The following is a 15,901-nucleotide window of genomic DNA, read 5'->3' on the forward strand; positions in this document are numbered from 1 at the left end:
TCTTTAATCAGGGTGAAGTTTGTGCACACAGATTTCTTTAACTAACCTGTGGAATCCTGTCTGACCTCCAAACTGGCGATGTCAAGGGTACCGAGTCCTCCTCCTCCGGCAGAGATGTCAAGTGGGCCTGTTGCTGAGAGCTGGTGTTACACTCAAGTAAGTCCGCATTTTGGAATCCTTTCGTTTGCCCCACGGAGGGGCAAAGAATATCTTAGTGAAAAGCAATACTGGCTGGCATCTTTGGTGCCTTGTTCAAATTGCCATGGTCCCGAGCCAGTGTTTTGGGCAGCGTGTGATGCTTTCTAAAACTTGAAGGTTGAGTTCTGCCCACTTTTAACAGTGATGAATCTGATGTGTAAAAGCAGGGAATCCCGTTACCCGTGTGATGTTAGTGTCAAGTTTCCCAGGAATGGCTGCCCTGCTTTCCATGTTCTGGATAGCCTGCTAAGGTCTGTTTGAGCCATCTAATGGTCTAACGCAGCCTTTCTCAACCTGTGGGTCCCCAGATGTTGGACTACAGCTCCAATCATCCCTGAGCTCTGGCCTGGCTAGCTAGGGGTGATGGGAGTTGTAGTTCAACATCTGGGGACCCACAGGTTGAGAAAGACTGGTCTAACGTATCATCATTGGAAATAAGGTATGTTCTCTTTCCATCTGTAACTGTGTTTCTGCTGTTCTTTCCCCCCCTTAAGATCAAAGTGGTCAAATTTTCCTACATGTGGACCATCAACAACTTCAGCTTTTGCCGGGAGGAAATGGGAGAGGTCATCAAAAGTTCAACATTTTCATCAGGAGCTAATGATAAATTGAAGTGGTAAGGATCATTACGCAGTGCACACTGGGGACCAGCAAGGAACATGACATTTGATAGCTTGTGGTGCTTAGAATTGGGTTCAAAACCCCTGCTTAGCATCATGCTCACTGGGAGGCCTTGGGGAGGTTGCTAATGCTTAGCCTCAATCCTGCCTTCTGTAAAATGGCACAATAATGACTTGACTCATGGGGTTGTCTTCAGAATGACTGAGGCAATGAACTGCCCTGACCTTCAGGGGAAAGGAGAAACGATATACAAACATGCTTCATATCAATATCCCTGTGGTTTACTTGTGACTCTCAATACCATCCATCCATATTGAAAATGCAGCTAAGACCAAGGTGTTAGAAAAGATGGAAGTGGGTAATACCTTCTTAAAAGGAATTAGCAAACTATATGGAGCAATCCACGAAAATAATTGTAAATAATAATCTCTCAGATAACTGTAAAATAATGAAAGGGGCTAGACAAGGCTGCCCATTATTTCTGCTGTTGTTTATATTGATGCTGGAAGTAATGTTACAGAGTATAAGAAAGAACGGGGAAGTTAAAGGAATTTCGGTGGGACAACAATCCTATAAACTAAAGGCTTTTGCTGATGATGTGGTATTTTGCTGACGATGTGGCATTAACAGCCACTTGAAAGGATTCCTAAGGTATTAGAGGATATAAGAAAGTTTGGGAAGGTGGAAGGCCTTAAAATAAATGCAGAAAAAACTAAGATATTGGTAAAAACATGGATGACCATTCAAAAAAAGAACTGGAAATGGTGAGTGGGTTAAGAATATGTAAAAAGGTGAAGTACTTAGGGATATGGCTGACTGTGAGGAATCTCAACTTAATTTAATATAGTTACGTAAAGCTGTAGAAGGAGATTAAAAAAGAGTTGGAAATATAGGGAAGAGTGAAACTTTCCCTAGTGGGTAGAATATCAGCCATTAAAATGAATGCATATATTACCTAAAACATTTTTATTTCAATCCATCCCAGTGTTCAACAATTTACTCTTCTTCAAAGAACAGCAAAAAGATATCACTAGATTTTTCTGGTAGGGGAAGAAACCAAGAATTAAGCATAAAATTTTGATAGATTGTAAAGAAAGAGGAGGCTTCACTCTGCCAGATTTACAATTATATTATGAGGCAGTGTGTCTTTGTTGGCTAAAGGAATGGGTTGTATTGAAAAACACCCACCTATTGCATTTGGAAGGTTACGATCTTAAATTCGGCTGGCATGCATGTCTATGGTATGGGGAAGCTAAAATACATAAATGTTTTTCAAACCATGTGGTTAGAAAGAAGGTATATAGAGTTTGGGATAAGTATGAGAACTTGCTGGAAAGGAAAACACCATTGTGGTTATCGCCAATAGAAGCAATTGTTTTGAAGAGAATTAATATGGATAGACAAGACGACATAAAGAGACTTATTGGATTTTTCAGAGAGGGAACCTAGACTCAATACTGTGGAGGAAATAAGTAGCCAGGTAACAGACTGGTTACAATATTATCAATTAAATGAGTGATTCAAAATGGATAAGAAAAACAGATTTTCAGACCAAAGCTCGCAATTTGAAAGAGATTTATTAGAAAATAATCAAAAGTTATTATCTAGAATGTATGAGATAATATTGGAATAAGAAACAGAAATTGAGCTGGTAAAATCATCAATGATTCATTGGGCAACAGACATAGGGCATAGTATAGAATTTGACCACAGTGGGAAATTATGGAAGAAAGGTTTAAAATTTACTGCATGTTATGCGTTGAAACAGAACTGTTTGAAAATGGTTCACACATGGTATTTAACCCCCAGTAGACTAGCTAAGATGTACAAATCAGAATCAATGTATGTTGGAGATGTAAAGAAGTAGAAGGAACATTCTTCCATGTGTGGTGGATAAGCAAAATAGTTAAAGAGTATTGGGAAATGATATACAGTGAGATGAGAAAAATGTTTTAAAAAACTTTCCCCCCCAAAAACAGAGGCATTCCTTTTGGGAATGGTACAGGCAGAAATAACCAGATGTCAGGAAAACTTATTTATGTATGCCAATACTGCAGCTCGGATTTTGTTGCTGCAGAAATGGAGGGTGAGCGAGGTCCCTAACAAGGAGGACTGGCAACTAAGAATGATTGAATATGCAGAGCTAGCAGGTTTAACTAGTAGAATAAAAGAACAATAGGACCAAGTATATAAAGAGAAATGGAAAAAAAATTGTGAATTGTGGAGTATTTGGAAAATAACTGTAAATATGTAAGAGAAATAGCAGGATTAAGGTAAATTCAACAGTATAACATAAAATAGAGGCATAATAAAAGGAAAAGAGAATGAAATTGATACATAAGAATATGCAGAAATGATGGGGAAATCAAAGGAACCAGGAAAGGGCAAGAAGGGAAGTCATAAATGATTCTCTTATTATAAAGTAAGATATGAATGAGGGAAATGTTGATTTCAATGTAAATGTGGTTCTGGAAACTGTAATAGTGAAAAATATTTTTAAAATATTTTTAAAATATATTTTTATATTTTTAAAATATATTTTGAAAATTTATTTATTTTTTAAAAATATGAAAATGCAGCTAAGAAATTTTATAGAATCATCTGCAAAGGGCCAAAATGTGTTGTCTAACAGATTGCAGCAAGGCATAACCATCTAAGCCACGGGCACACCACAAGATCAATATCTCCAGATGGCTCAAGCAAGTGAGCCAAGCCATACTTGCAATCCATGGGCACTGGCCAGTTTAAACTGGGACCCTTACAAGATAAATCCAACCTAGTGAGGAATCCAAAGGAAGAGCACTTGGGTGCATCTCCATCCTATTTAATATCTATTTCTGGTTGTCCTTGCTCCTCCGGAAGAAAGCTAAGGATGTGGGAGCACAAATCCCACGCAAGGGAGAGAAAAAATGTCCAAACAACCCTTTTCCTCTTTTGGGATCTCTGTGGAGTAACCGCAAGCATCGCCTTATCAGAGGTTGTGCCTCCCTTGTCTCCTACATTGCCTTTTCTTTTGTGCACCCAGTGCAAACAGATCTGTGTGTGGAAACTTGTTTCTGCCAGCAGGTTTAAGACCATATCGAGAAGATGAAGATTATCTTTCTGCTTCTGCAGGTGTTTGCGCGTCAATCCAAAGGGCTTGGACGAAGAGAGTAAAGATTACCTTTCGCTCTACCTGCTACTGGTCAGCTGTCCAAAGAGCGAAGTCCGAGCCAAATTCAAGTTCTCCATCCTGAACGCAAAAGGAGAAGAAACGAAAGCGATGGGTACGCAGAGTTGGTGGCCGGTTCCTTGCGCTTCAGTTGCCGTTTAAACACAGGCAGCGAGAGCGAAGTAGAGCCCTGCTTGTGTGTCTTTTGGCTTTCCTTTTTCAAAAAAGAGCCCCCACTTGTTTATATATTTCCAGAGAGTCAGCGAGCCTACCGGTTTGTGCAAGGCAAAGACTGGGGATTCAAGAAGTTTATTAGAAGAGATTTTCTCTTGGATGAGGCCAACGGACTCCTCCCAGATGACAAGCTCACTCTCTTCTGTGAGGTAAGGAGGGGAAACGACACGAAACCTTTTGTTTCATTTGGAAGAAAACCGCAGAAGGGCTGCAGAGACGCCGCTCAGCTCCCATCGCATGTCCAATCCCTTTGTCCACCATTCCTTCTGAACTGAGCACAGTAGTTGGAGTTGAATGGTGACCCTGAGTGTTTTGTTTGGGAGAGGGGCCTTTTGTAACTCCCTCCGTAAGGTGTGGCTTGGCTCGCTTGCTTGAGTTGTCTGGAGCTATTTCTCTGCAAGCACATTTTCTCGCTTGTGGCATGCTGTCATGTGAATTACGTGGATTAACCTGTGGAGGGGAGGATGAGGAAACAGATGTGTGACTAGAAATGTATAGTTCCATAAATCCTGGGGGGGGGGGGAATACTACCTTTTTTTTTTTACCTTTATAAAATTTATAAAATGATTTTGTACATCTTTATTCGGAAGACCCACTCTTGTTTAGTGGAGCTTACTCCCCGGTAAGCATGTATAGGATTGCAGCCTCAAAAAATATCAGTGCGTTAAAGTGAAATCTAAAACATGTGTTCTCATAAGTAAACCCCATTCAGTGAACCTTGGCTCCTGGATTGCAGTGTTGGTTTGGACATGCCCAAAGGGCAGTAGATGCCAGGATATTAGCTTCTAGTATCTCCACACTAGATGAAAATTTCCCAGAAGAAAGGAAGTAGCAATTTACAATGATACCTTGGTTGTTGAATGGCTTGGCTCCTGAACAAATCAACTCCCGGATGCCACAAAAGTAAGTGTTCCAGTTTGCGAACGTTTTTTGGAAGCCGAACGTCTGACGCGGCTTCCGATTGAGTGCAGGAAGCTCCTGCAGCCAATCAGAAGCCACGCCTTGGTTTTCGAGCGGACTCCCGGAACAGATTAAGTTTGACAACCAAGGTACCACTGTACAAAAAAACAAAGGCCCCAAATGGTCCTCTGATGAAGAGGGCAGCACCTCTAGGAGTCGAAATGCATCTTGGATTTGAGTGTCACATACGTACACTTTTGCCATTATTTAATGTTCTTCAGGTAGCCTTAACATCAAAACCTTCATGTTTCACATTTTGAGTGAGTAAAAAACCTTGCCTTAAAAAGCATTTGACTCGTGTCAAAAGAGAAAGCAACTTTTGATGGAGTATTTTCAGTGATCTCCAACATTTTCAGTTTTTCTGTAGGATAAATTGGGGGTAGGGAGTGGGGAAGGGTCCTGGTACAGCACAATAGAGAAAATCGTGTTTCTTCCAGGCCTTTGCTTCGCTCTGTGTGGGGCTTCTTCGTCAATAGACAAGGCGGCCTGTCTGTCCCCGCACAGCATGGGATTCATTCTTGGAAAGTATCAGGCTTTTGTCATAGAAAAACGCTTTTGGATCTGGCAAGCCAGAAGTTATGCATAGAAATGAAAACTTGTGCTAGTTTTTGCTGATGCCAGGAGGTTTTCCTGCCATTTAGTGCCATATGCTCAGCGAATCCCCCCCCTTTCCTTGCCACAGGTGCTTACAGCTGTGTTTTTATTTGGCAGGAATGGCATTTGAGGGTGTGTGTCTGTGTGTGTGTGTTTTTTCCCCTCTGCTGAGGCTCTCTAAGGATTTGATAACATTTGGTGAGCTGGGAGACTGTTACCAGGGTTTTTATTTAAAACTTGGAATACTGCTGAGAAAGAGGGTTTGTCTGTCTTAAAAAAAAGAATTCGTTTTAGTTCTGCTGGATCTTCCTTCTGTCAACCTGCAGCAACACAGGCTGCAAGTTTGGCCTGATCACATGAGATACTGGTACACCTGCTCTTGCACAGCCCCTGTTTTGCTGGCTAGTACCTGTGGAGCTGCCAGTTAGCTTACATTGAGATCCTTGCAGCATCCGTTTCCAGTTTGAAGTGGCTGCTGTCTCAAAGGGGCAGGCACCCGATTCTTTGTTTTCCATGTTTCCACTGCAGGATTCAGAGCAAATTGCAGCATTCTCAGGATCTCGATTTTTGTTCAGTAAAAAAAACAGGGTTTGTTTTAATTTTAATGCCTTCCATGACTTCAGAGGTACCAGACACAATCCACCCAACATCTCACAACATTTAAGCCCTGTTAATTATGAGGGCAAGATTTTAAAGTGCATGCATAACTTCCATTGAAATCACTGATTCTTGAACAGTTCACTTTGGCATTGTTTATAAGGGCAAGTAACATTTCTAAAGCAGTAGTTTTAGAGGTGGGGGTTCAGAAGAGGCTTGCAAATTGTATTTTTGATTTTATTTGAAATTTTGCTGCCTGTCTCCCATTGGAAAGCAGTGTCGGAGTGGGAAAGACAACATTTTAAATGTGCGTATTGTCATCCAACACGGATGATAACAAACCTCCAATTGGTGCTGGAGTTTTGGGCTGTGAAAATTTTCAGCATGCCCTCAAGGCCCCGTAAGGCAGGGATGGGGAACCGACTACTATTTCTGGCTGTTGGCCACTCCAGCTGCAACTGATGCGAGTTGGGAGCCCGTCAACAGCATCAGCTTCCCCATCTTTCCTGTAATGGCCATGTGTCTTAAAAATGGGCAATAGGCTCATTCATGGAGGATAAGTCACATCAGAGGCAACCAGTCACGATGGTTATATGGTACCTCCATGCTCCAGGGATGTTCTTATATCTCTTAATTTTAATTTTTTAAATCACCTCCGAAATAGCTTATAACTCCAGGTGAGGAAGTTTGTGAACCTCTGAAGTAGTTAACTTGAGCCTTCATTTTTGAAAGACCTGGAGCCTGGGTTGTGCTCAAGGTTAGGGACTGATAAAACAGATGTAGGTGCGGTCAGGAAGGAATCAGGCTAGTGACTTTGGCTGAATTGAAATGACTTCATACAGTGGTAATCTGCTGCAGTATGTCTGTAATTGCTTGGGAAGCTGGCCTGTGACACTGCCAAGCGGTGACGATAATTTTACTACACTTCCATATACCTGACATGAAATCAGGAGGAACAAGGAGGTTCAGGAAGAGCGTACAGAAGACTGGGCTCCCTTGCGTTTGTCTGTACCCCATTGTAAGTTGCCATATAGTAAGTGTTCATTGGTATTCATCTGTAGAGAGGTTTTTGTCGCTTGTGGCCTGATAGCTTTGTCTTCTGGAGCCATGTGGAGCTCGGCAGATTTGTTTTCTTTGACATCTCTGCTCCTTGCTTGCGGCACGTAGTGCCTTGGACCAATCTGTAGAAATGGATGGCCCTGCCTTTTATCCCAAAGGAGAGAACTTAGATGAACTTCTGATTCCATCAAAATCTGTGGGAATCCTTAGGCAGCCGTGCCGGTGTGTGGGTGGGAGCACAGTTTATTTTCAGTGCATTGCTGTTTCCGTCTTAAACATCCTTACCCAAGAACATCTGTGGGGTTTTGGGGTTTTGTTTCCCTCTACCCTACCCCACTGACCCTCTGTGCTCCTCCCCACTTTTTTTTTTTAAATTCACTGTGCTGCTGCTGCTTCATCTTTTGTTAACCCCCTGTACTTCCTTGCAGGTGAGTGTAGTACAGGACTCTGTCAATATCTCCGGCCAGAACTCCATGAACATGGTGAAGGTACCTGAATGCCGCTTGGCTGATGAGTTGGGAGGCCTCTGGGAAAACTCTCGCTTCACAGACTGCTGCCTGTGTGTGGCAGGCCAGGAGTTCCAGGCTCACAAAGCCATATTAGCAGGTCGGTATCGACATGGGCGCGAGGCTTAGCAGGATGGCGGATGGACTGATCAGGGACAAGCCGACTGCCTTCATGAGTGTTTTGGAGGTTGCTTCCCTTCTTTTCCAGAAAGGGGCCCCAAATAGCGGGTCCTATAAGATGGGAACAGTTGATTTGACCGGGGAATGAGGGGCAATGGGAATGTATCATATCAAAACCTCAGATTAAAAAACCCACTTAATGCTATTGGGAGGGCGGGGAAGGTGCTAGTTGTAAAAACTGCTTTGCCAGAGGTCTTCTAGGACTTATATCAGGCATGTTCAACTCCCAAGTTGACTGCGATCTACTCCCACTATGAAAAAACTGGCAGTGATCTACGCATTAGATTAGATTGACCAAAGTTGTTGAACTTTTTTCGGGGAAGCCAAAGTTGTTGGACATGCCTGCTGTATATAATCCAGTTTCAAGGGAGCTCAGGATACACCATTCAGCTTTCTTTTAGAAAGGCAAGTTTCTGTGTCTTACGACTGCAGAGATATACAGTCTTACCTTGGTTCTCAAACAGAATGCGTTCTGGGAGTCCGTTCGGCTCCCAGAACTGTTCGAAGACCAAAGCGCGGCATCCTGCCACCAATCAGAAGCCGTTGAAGCCACGCCAGATGTTCGGCTTCCAAAAATTGTTTGAAAACCGGAACACTCACTTCCGGTTTTCGATTGTTCGGGAGCCAAAACATACAAGTTCCAGGGTGTTTGGCAACCAAGGTATGACTGTACTTGAAAGTGTGTGGCAATTCCTGCTGGAATCCCAGATGGATTGCTCAGTGCGATTTCCAAGTAGTTTAGGAGTATGCTCTCTTGTGTTACCCCCTCAGCTAGGCCCCTGCGTAGATTTTTCACTTTTGTGCGGCTAGCAAAACCGGAATGAATTGTGACAAGCTTGTAAAATTTGTTCAACTTGCATAATTCATGCGTGTTGCAGAACCTAGCTTTTCTCGGAGCAGAAAGATGTCTGCCTGGGAGCAGAACGTTTTTTGTCTCTCTTATTAAGCAGAGGGTGCACACGGCCCCGTATATATTCTGCTCCAAGCTGGTTTAACCACCACGGGTCCCTGGAGGAAAACCCTCTGAACTGTAGTGGGAGGGAATGGAGCCAAGAATGTCTGTGAGTGGTCTGCACCTTCACAAAACTGCAATTTTCAGAGCTGCTCTTGGGTGCGGGGTGGGCTGGGCTGATGGAAAAGCTAGTTTTAAGCTGGTCTCCTTTCTCTAGTGTGCATATGCCCTTAGGAAGACATTTGATAACATTTCTCTCATGATCGTTTTATTTATTTTTTACGCCCTGTTATATTGGTACCTTTATTTGCAGGTACTGATTGCATGTGTCAGTTCCTCTCTGGAGAGGAAGGTTATCTCTTCACATAGTTTTAATTGCATTTTGTGGTGTTCTTTTCCCTCCTCCCCAATCTCTCTCTCTTGTGTTCCCCACCCCACCCCTCTGGCCGCAGCACGTTCTCCGGTTTTCAGCGCTATGTTTGAACACGAGATGGAAGAGAGTAAAAAGGTAAGTGGGAAGAGCAGCTTTCTGGTCATGAGGAAGAGCCATTTGCAGATCTGCAGACTGGGAGAGATAACTCAGGAGCTGGAACAACTCTTGGTTCCCCCAGCAAGCAGCTGAAAAATACTGCAGACTTTTGACCTCCACTTGCAAAGGTCTTGCTCAGCACAGAGGCTCAAAGCAGAAATAAAATACATTGCTGTCATGTGTCCAGGTTGGCAAGGCCTCTTGCTATGGGAAGGAATGCTAGAGAGCTGACATTGTGAACTGTATTTTAGATAGATAGGTCTTGACCGGAGGAATGGCTGGGGAACAAGCGCTGCCAATGGAAACAAAAACCAGGTCAGGGGAATACCTTTATTAGGCCAACCAAAATATCACACAATATAATGTGCAAGCTTGCGAGTTCTCCAGAAACCTTCATCAATCTTGTGGCATTTTGCTGGACCTAATAAAGGCATTGCCCTAATATGTATTTTGGCATTCACCCTTTCCAGTTTCTGCATGAAAAAAATTCACTGTGGGTGGACATTTGCCTTCCAGTTTTTTATATTTCAGGGAGCCAGAGCTAGAGTCCTGGGTGCAAGTCCAAGGCTTGTTCAGTTGAGAAGCTTACTAGCTGATTCCTTTCATTCCAAGATACACTGTCCCCACCATCCCTACCTTGCAGCCTTGTTGTGAAACTAAGCTTTGAGAGATGGGCGTATTGTAAGCCACCAGGAACCTTCAAGACAGGCCAGAAATGAAATTTGGAAAGCACTGTAGGAGGAGTTAATACTCCTGTGCTGCCATTACAAGTTGTGATGGCATTTGTGTAACAGTAAATGCTGGCTTCTTGCTGCTGCCTGAGACAGTGGAAAAGCGAAGCTTTAAGGAAAAGTCTCACCACGTTCTCTTCTGTAGTTGGAAGAGGCAAAGGAGACTGGAACATTTCTGTTCCTTCAGCATCTTCTTCCCCAAATATTTACGTGTTCTCTCAAAATAGTTCCAGTTTGCCCCCCCCCCCCCGAAAAAGAGATCTGGGGGAGGAGACCAACAGTTGGGTCTGTTGCCTGAGTGTCAGAAGAGTAACCCTAATTTTTCCCCTCCGGTGCAGAATCGAGTTGAAATCAATGATGTGGAACCTGAAGTTTTTAAAGAAATGATGTGCTTCATTTACACGGGGAAGGCACCTAACCTCGACAAAATGGCCGATGATTTGCTTGCAGCTGCTGATAAGGTACACAGGATGCTTGGGTGGCTGGCTGGCCGGCCGTTGACTTTTTTTCCTCCTCTTGCGAAAAGGGAGAGGGGGACCAGCACAGAAACCATGGCTTCAACATCATTGTGTTTATACTTGATACCTAGGCCTTTGGTTTTGTGGGTTCTCGTCTCCTGGAGACGAAATTGTGGGGGACTTGCTGGCATGAACATTCGATTGGTGTCTTACCAGATTCACTCCTGGGTCTTTGGGCGCAGTTGAAAGAGATTTCCTTGGCCCGCCCAGCCTATTTTGTAAGCTGTGGGTGGCTGTATACTTGAGGCAGGCCGCATCCCACTGCTGTCAAGAGGCCCAGGGCCTGGTCAGCCATGAGGCATTGCTAACCCCTCTCCTCCTAGTAGTCTGTCCCATCCTCAAGGTGTTGACCTGCGAGAGGAGAAGCAGGGCCAATAGAGACAAACTCTTGCTTCCTGATCTTTGCAGGAATGCACTGAAAGATGAACAGTCTGCTGTAGAAACTTCCAGGATGAGACAGCAATCTTTAGGTACACCCCTCATGGTGCAGAGAGAGGGTGCCCTGCTCTGTTGAGAGCAGCGTGTGCCCTTCTTGTACACTCCCATTTAAGTAAATCACTGTCACCCCCTGGACCAGATTAAAAGGGATGTGATGTTTGTCTGTGAAATGCGACTTCACTGCCTCAGTGAAAAAGCCTCAGAGCCAGCCTCTCACAACTCCAGGAATATGGGGGTACCTGCAAGTTAAGGACGCTATGCTGATGCTTCGAGGTCACATCTTACGCCACTGAATTTGTGAGGTTTTGTGCTGTTCCTTACCTGTGTGTGGCAGGTTGGGGCAAAAGGGCAGAGGTGAAGAAGCTGGGCTTCTCCAAATTGGAATTTCCAACGCTTGGTTCAAGTCGTTAATAGAATAGCAGTGAAAAAGCCCCTGCCGCATGTATGCAGGGAAGAAAAGTAGCATGGGGAATTTAGGGTGGAATATCACAGTTTTAATTTGAGGGGGGTGTAGAAATTTGTGCCCCCTTCACAAAATCAAAATATACCACCATGCAGCAGCAGATGCCAAGTGAGTCTTGCACACTTGCCCAGCAGAAGCCCATATTGGCCTCTGGGGATGGTTTAGTGGCAAGTTAATTTTCAGCCCTGCCTAGCAACAGCAGTTGTCCAGCCCATTGATCAGACAGTAAGGTTTGGGGGGTCTTTAATTGTGACTTTTTATATAGCTCTTCCCCACCCCCTAATCCTTCCAGGGTGTCTGTATAAGAACAGAAAGCAAAACCTTTTATGGCAGCACATGAAGCCTCTTAATATTTGCCCGAGAGGCTTGGGAACAGCTTGTTCTGTCTTCCTCCAGTCTCTTGGGGAAAATACGTAATTATACTATAAACAAAACACAGTGCATATCCTAAACCCTGGAGACCTGCCATTGGGCTCTTGGGTGAAGATGCGATTAGAGAGTTAGGCTTTGTCTTTCAGAAGTGTTTATTGAGGAGGATGGGAAAGGATGTTGTCGTACCTAAAGACCCAGACTCCATTGACCTTTCGTCCAGCTGCTTGGGCTTGTGTGTTCTCTTTTCCCAGCCCTCCCAAGCTCTGCAAGCAGAATTAAGTTATGCAGATTACCTACTACAATTTTGCATAATTCTGCTTCTCCAGTTAGGTTTGGCACTCATTATGTGTGTTTTTGGCAAAAGAACTTAAGATATCTCTTCATTTTTTTCCTCCCCAGCCAGAAGGCTTCAGACTTTGGTGAGATATGCTGACAATTGCCCAGAATATGCATCTCTCTTCCTCTTGAATATTGTGCTTCCAAACATTACTACTGAATAATTGAAAAAAAAATACAGTACAATACACTTTGCATGTATCAGTGCTATGCTATAGTTACAGAAGCACTGCACAAGACTTGGAACATTTGCTTCAACAAGGAGAAGACTGCTAGCACAGAACTTTATAGGATTAAGGGAAGTGGGGCACCACACCTACAAAAGCCATTCAAAATAGCGGTGCTAAAACCCACCTGTAGAGTGTTTTGCCACCACAACGCAGCCTCTTTTGGGTCTTCCTCTTTCAGGGCAAGCTCATTTCAGTACCTCTCTGTACTCTTTTTTCTTTTAAGTATGCTTTGGAACGCTTGAAGGTGATGTGCGAGGATGCTCTGTGCAGCAACCTGTCTGTAGAAAATGCAGCGGAGATCCTCATCTTGGCTGATCTACACAGTGCTGACCAGCTAAAAACTCAGGCGGTTGACTTCATCAACTAGTAAGCACGTTTTATCCTTTCTCCCCCTCCCCTCAGAATGTGGGGAAATTGACAAGTAAGAACCTTAGAGAACAAAGCCCCATTGCACCTCTTTGTATTCAAGCACTCATAACCAGCTAAAATTGGTGCACCCCCCAAAAAAAAATATTTATTCCACTTCCTCTGTTTTGGTTTCTCTTGCTGGCGCACCTGCAGGTTCTTTTTTTATCAAGCATAATTTCTTCCCTTTTTGCCCTTGCGCTGGAGAATCAAGTAGTGGCTGTTGCATACTCCTTTTCCGAGGAATGTGGAAGGCACTTTTCCGAAAGGGCACTCTGCCCCACTGTTTTCTGCCAAGGGGGACAGTGGTAGCTCCATTCATATTCTTTCTCTCTTAAGCATCCCAAGAGAAACAAACAAGGAGCCTCGAAAGCAAATCCTGTAAGAGAGGAGAAGACAGGTGTGTTCTGCAGTGGACAACCAGTGCAAAATACCCTCTCTCTTTCTCTTTCTTGGATGAATTGGATGTTTCTTTTAGAACTGCTTGAGTTCTTAAAGATGTCACACCCATTGCGTCTGAATGGTGAGTTGCTAAATGCAAAACGAGCGCCTCTGACTTGGGGTGCAAGTGGGGGGGGAATAGCCCCTGAAGCAGCCTTGATTCTTTCAGTCTAGGGGTCAGCAAACTTTTTCAGCAGAGGGCCAGTCCATTGGCCCTCAGACCTTGTGGGGGGCCGGACTATACTTTTTTGGGGGAAATGAACGCATCCCTATGCCCCACAAATAACCCAGAGATGCATTTTCAATAAAAGCACACATTCTACTCATGTAAAAACACATGAATCCCGGCCCGTCCATGGGCCAGATTTAGAAGGCGATTGGGCCAGATCCGGGCTCCGGGCCTTAGTTTGCCTACCCATGTTTCAGGCCAAGGTAGTGTCATCTTGCTTACATTGCACCACAGAGTATCTACAGCAGATGATAAGGTATTTATATAAGACATAAAATCGGCTGCTGAAACCCTAAAGTGGAAGTATCGATACGATTGACAGCTTGAGAACTTCCCCTTCCCTTCTGTGTGTTTTGCCTTTCACTGTCAACTTTTGTGTGCGTTCATCCCCCGCCCCCCCAGCCGGTAACCTTGGCTCCTTTGTTGTTTGTTTCCAGCCATGCTTCCGACGTCATGGAGACTTCAGGATGGAAGTCGATGGTCGTGTCTCACCCCCATTTGGTGGCCGAGGCGTATCGCTCGTTGGCCTCTGCGCAGTGCCCTTTTCTGGGACCCCCACGCAAGCGGCTGAAGCAATCCTAAGGCCGGACCCCATCGCACAACCCCGTGTGTGTATGTGTGGCTTTTTAAACAAAGAAAAAAAATGGAAGTAGCAACAGAAGCAAGTTGCTTTTCCAAACCTTGACCACCAGGTAGACGATGCAACCTGTGGAGCTTTTAACTCTGTTGTGGGGGTGGGTGGGTGGGGGAAGAGACTGCTTTGAGACGTGCAGACTTTTAAAACAAAACAAAAAATCAGCAGCAAATAAACTTTGGGGCGAATGGGGAGGGGTGGACTTTGGGTTAAAGGGGACTGTTCAACCTAATATATCCCTGTTGCTGCAATGTCTGTGTGTTTCCCTTTTGACTTGGCCAAGTCAAGAACTTAAGGAGTTGGCCGGGTGCTGGCCTGAGACAACAGATCCCAACAGTGCTAAATGGAATTTAAGGCGAGAGGAAAAGGGACGACGTTATGGCCTCCGCATCTGACAGCACAGAACAAGAAGTCGGGCATGATCAGAGCAAGGAGGACGCTCTCTTTCGTTCCGGAAATGACAACGGGGAATGCGGGGGTGGGGTGGGGAATGATTCTGCCTTGATGAGATGAAGCCCACTCACAGGAGCATCCATGGGATTTGTATCGGGACTTTTGGGAGAGGGAGAGGCTGCCGGCCGCTGTGAAATCCCTCCATCCGCCTTCCAGCCATGAGGCGACAACGGTCTCTCTCGGTAGCACTTGTGTACATGGACGGCAAAAGCGAGCCCCTCTCACAAACTGGCAACTTTTAAAAAGTGATGAGGGGGCTGGTGTGAGGATACGCTCCCTGGACGACTTGGATAGGATGGAGACAGCCATGACCGGCTTTCAGGAACTGTTGGTGATGCTCTGGACTTGGAATTGGCTGTCCAAGAACAATGGTTACCTGTTTAGATATTGTGGGAATTTTTGTTCTTTTGGTATCTCTCTTTCCCTGTTTTAGTTTACTTCCTCTGAACTCCTGTGATTTCTTCACATCCTTTTCTGTTTTGTTTTTTTAAAAAAGAAATTTTATCGTTCATGAACACTGTGTCAAAGGTTTCTTGTCCTGCGTTGCAAAAATGATTCTTATCGAGTGTTTGTACCCAATCCGCTGGTTTGTAGAAGATTCTGGTCCTTCTCCGTTCTAAGCCAGTTTCCTTTTACAGGCAAGAAGTTCCAAAATAACTGGTAAAGCTTTTCTTTTTTTTCACCCCCTTTCCTTTTCTTTTTGAAAATATAATTACTCTTTTGTACTGTGTGTTGTTCTGTCTTGTCTTTATGGCTTTCTTTCACTTTTTTTTATATAAAAAAAGAGAAAGACCTTTCCCCTCAAGTTCATATTTGGTTTATGTGTCTGCTTTATTTACGCTGATGTTATTTGCAGTCCAGGAACTGGAGCAGCTGCCACCAAGATACTTTGGTTTCCTATTTCAGTAAGAGCTAGATCTGTGAGCCGACCTTTCCCACCAACGCTCCTGGACTTAGCAGAGGAGGTCAATGCTCCTGATTGGCTTGTTCCTCTTCGGTTTTGCATAAAGTGATTGGACCATTCAGAGGTGTATCTAGGCTCCCTTGCATCCTTGGCAAGGAGATGTATT

General features: G+C 44.2%; 1 protein-coding gene across 6 annotated transcripts in view; it reads left to right on the forward strand.

The window, feature by feature from the left end:
* Nucleotides 1–15,641, forward strand: part of SPOP (speckle type BTB/POZ protein) — a 50,514-nt gene extending 34,873 nt beyond the window's left edge. For all 6 annotated transcript variants that reach the window (XM_053361026.1, XM_053361030.1, XM_053361031.1 and 3 more), the window contains 9 exons: nt 12–156; nt 693–814; nt 3,934–4,085; nt 4,226–4,353; nt 7,843–8,020; nt 9,505–9,560; nt 10,651–10,773; nt 12,893–13,035; nt 14,182–15,641. In XM_053361026.1, the coding sequence (XP_053217001.1) occupies nt 79–156; nt 693–814; nt 3,934–4,085; nt 4,226–4,353; nt 7,843–8,020; nt 9,505–9,560; nt 10,651–10,773; nt 12,893–13,035; nt 14,182–14,326 (1,125 nt within the window). In that variant the 5' untranslated portion in view covers nt 12–78 and the 3' untranslated portion in view covers nt 14,327–15,641. The remainder of the gene's footprint in view (nt 1–11; nt 157–692; nt 815–3,933; nt 4,086–4,225; nt 4,354–7,842; nt 8,021–9,504; nt 9,561–10,650; nt 10,774–12,892; nt 13,036–14,181) is intronic.
* The last annotated feature ends 260 nt before the right edge of the window (nt 15,642–15,901 follow it).

This window comes from Podarcis raffonei, chromosome 13, assembly GCF_027172205.1.
Source record: "Podarcis raffonei isolate rPodRaf1 chromosome 13, rPodRaf1.pri, whole genome shotgun sequence".
In the NCBI taxonomy this organism is placed as follows: domain Eukaryota; kingdom Metazoa; phylum Chordata; class Lepidosauria; order Squamata; family Lacertidae; genus Podarcis; species Podarcis raffonei.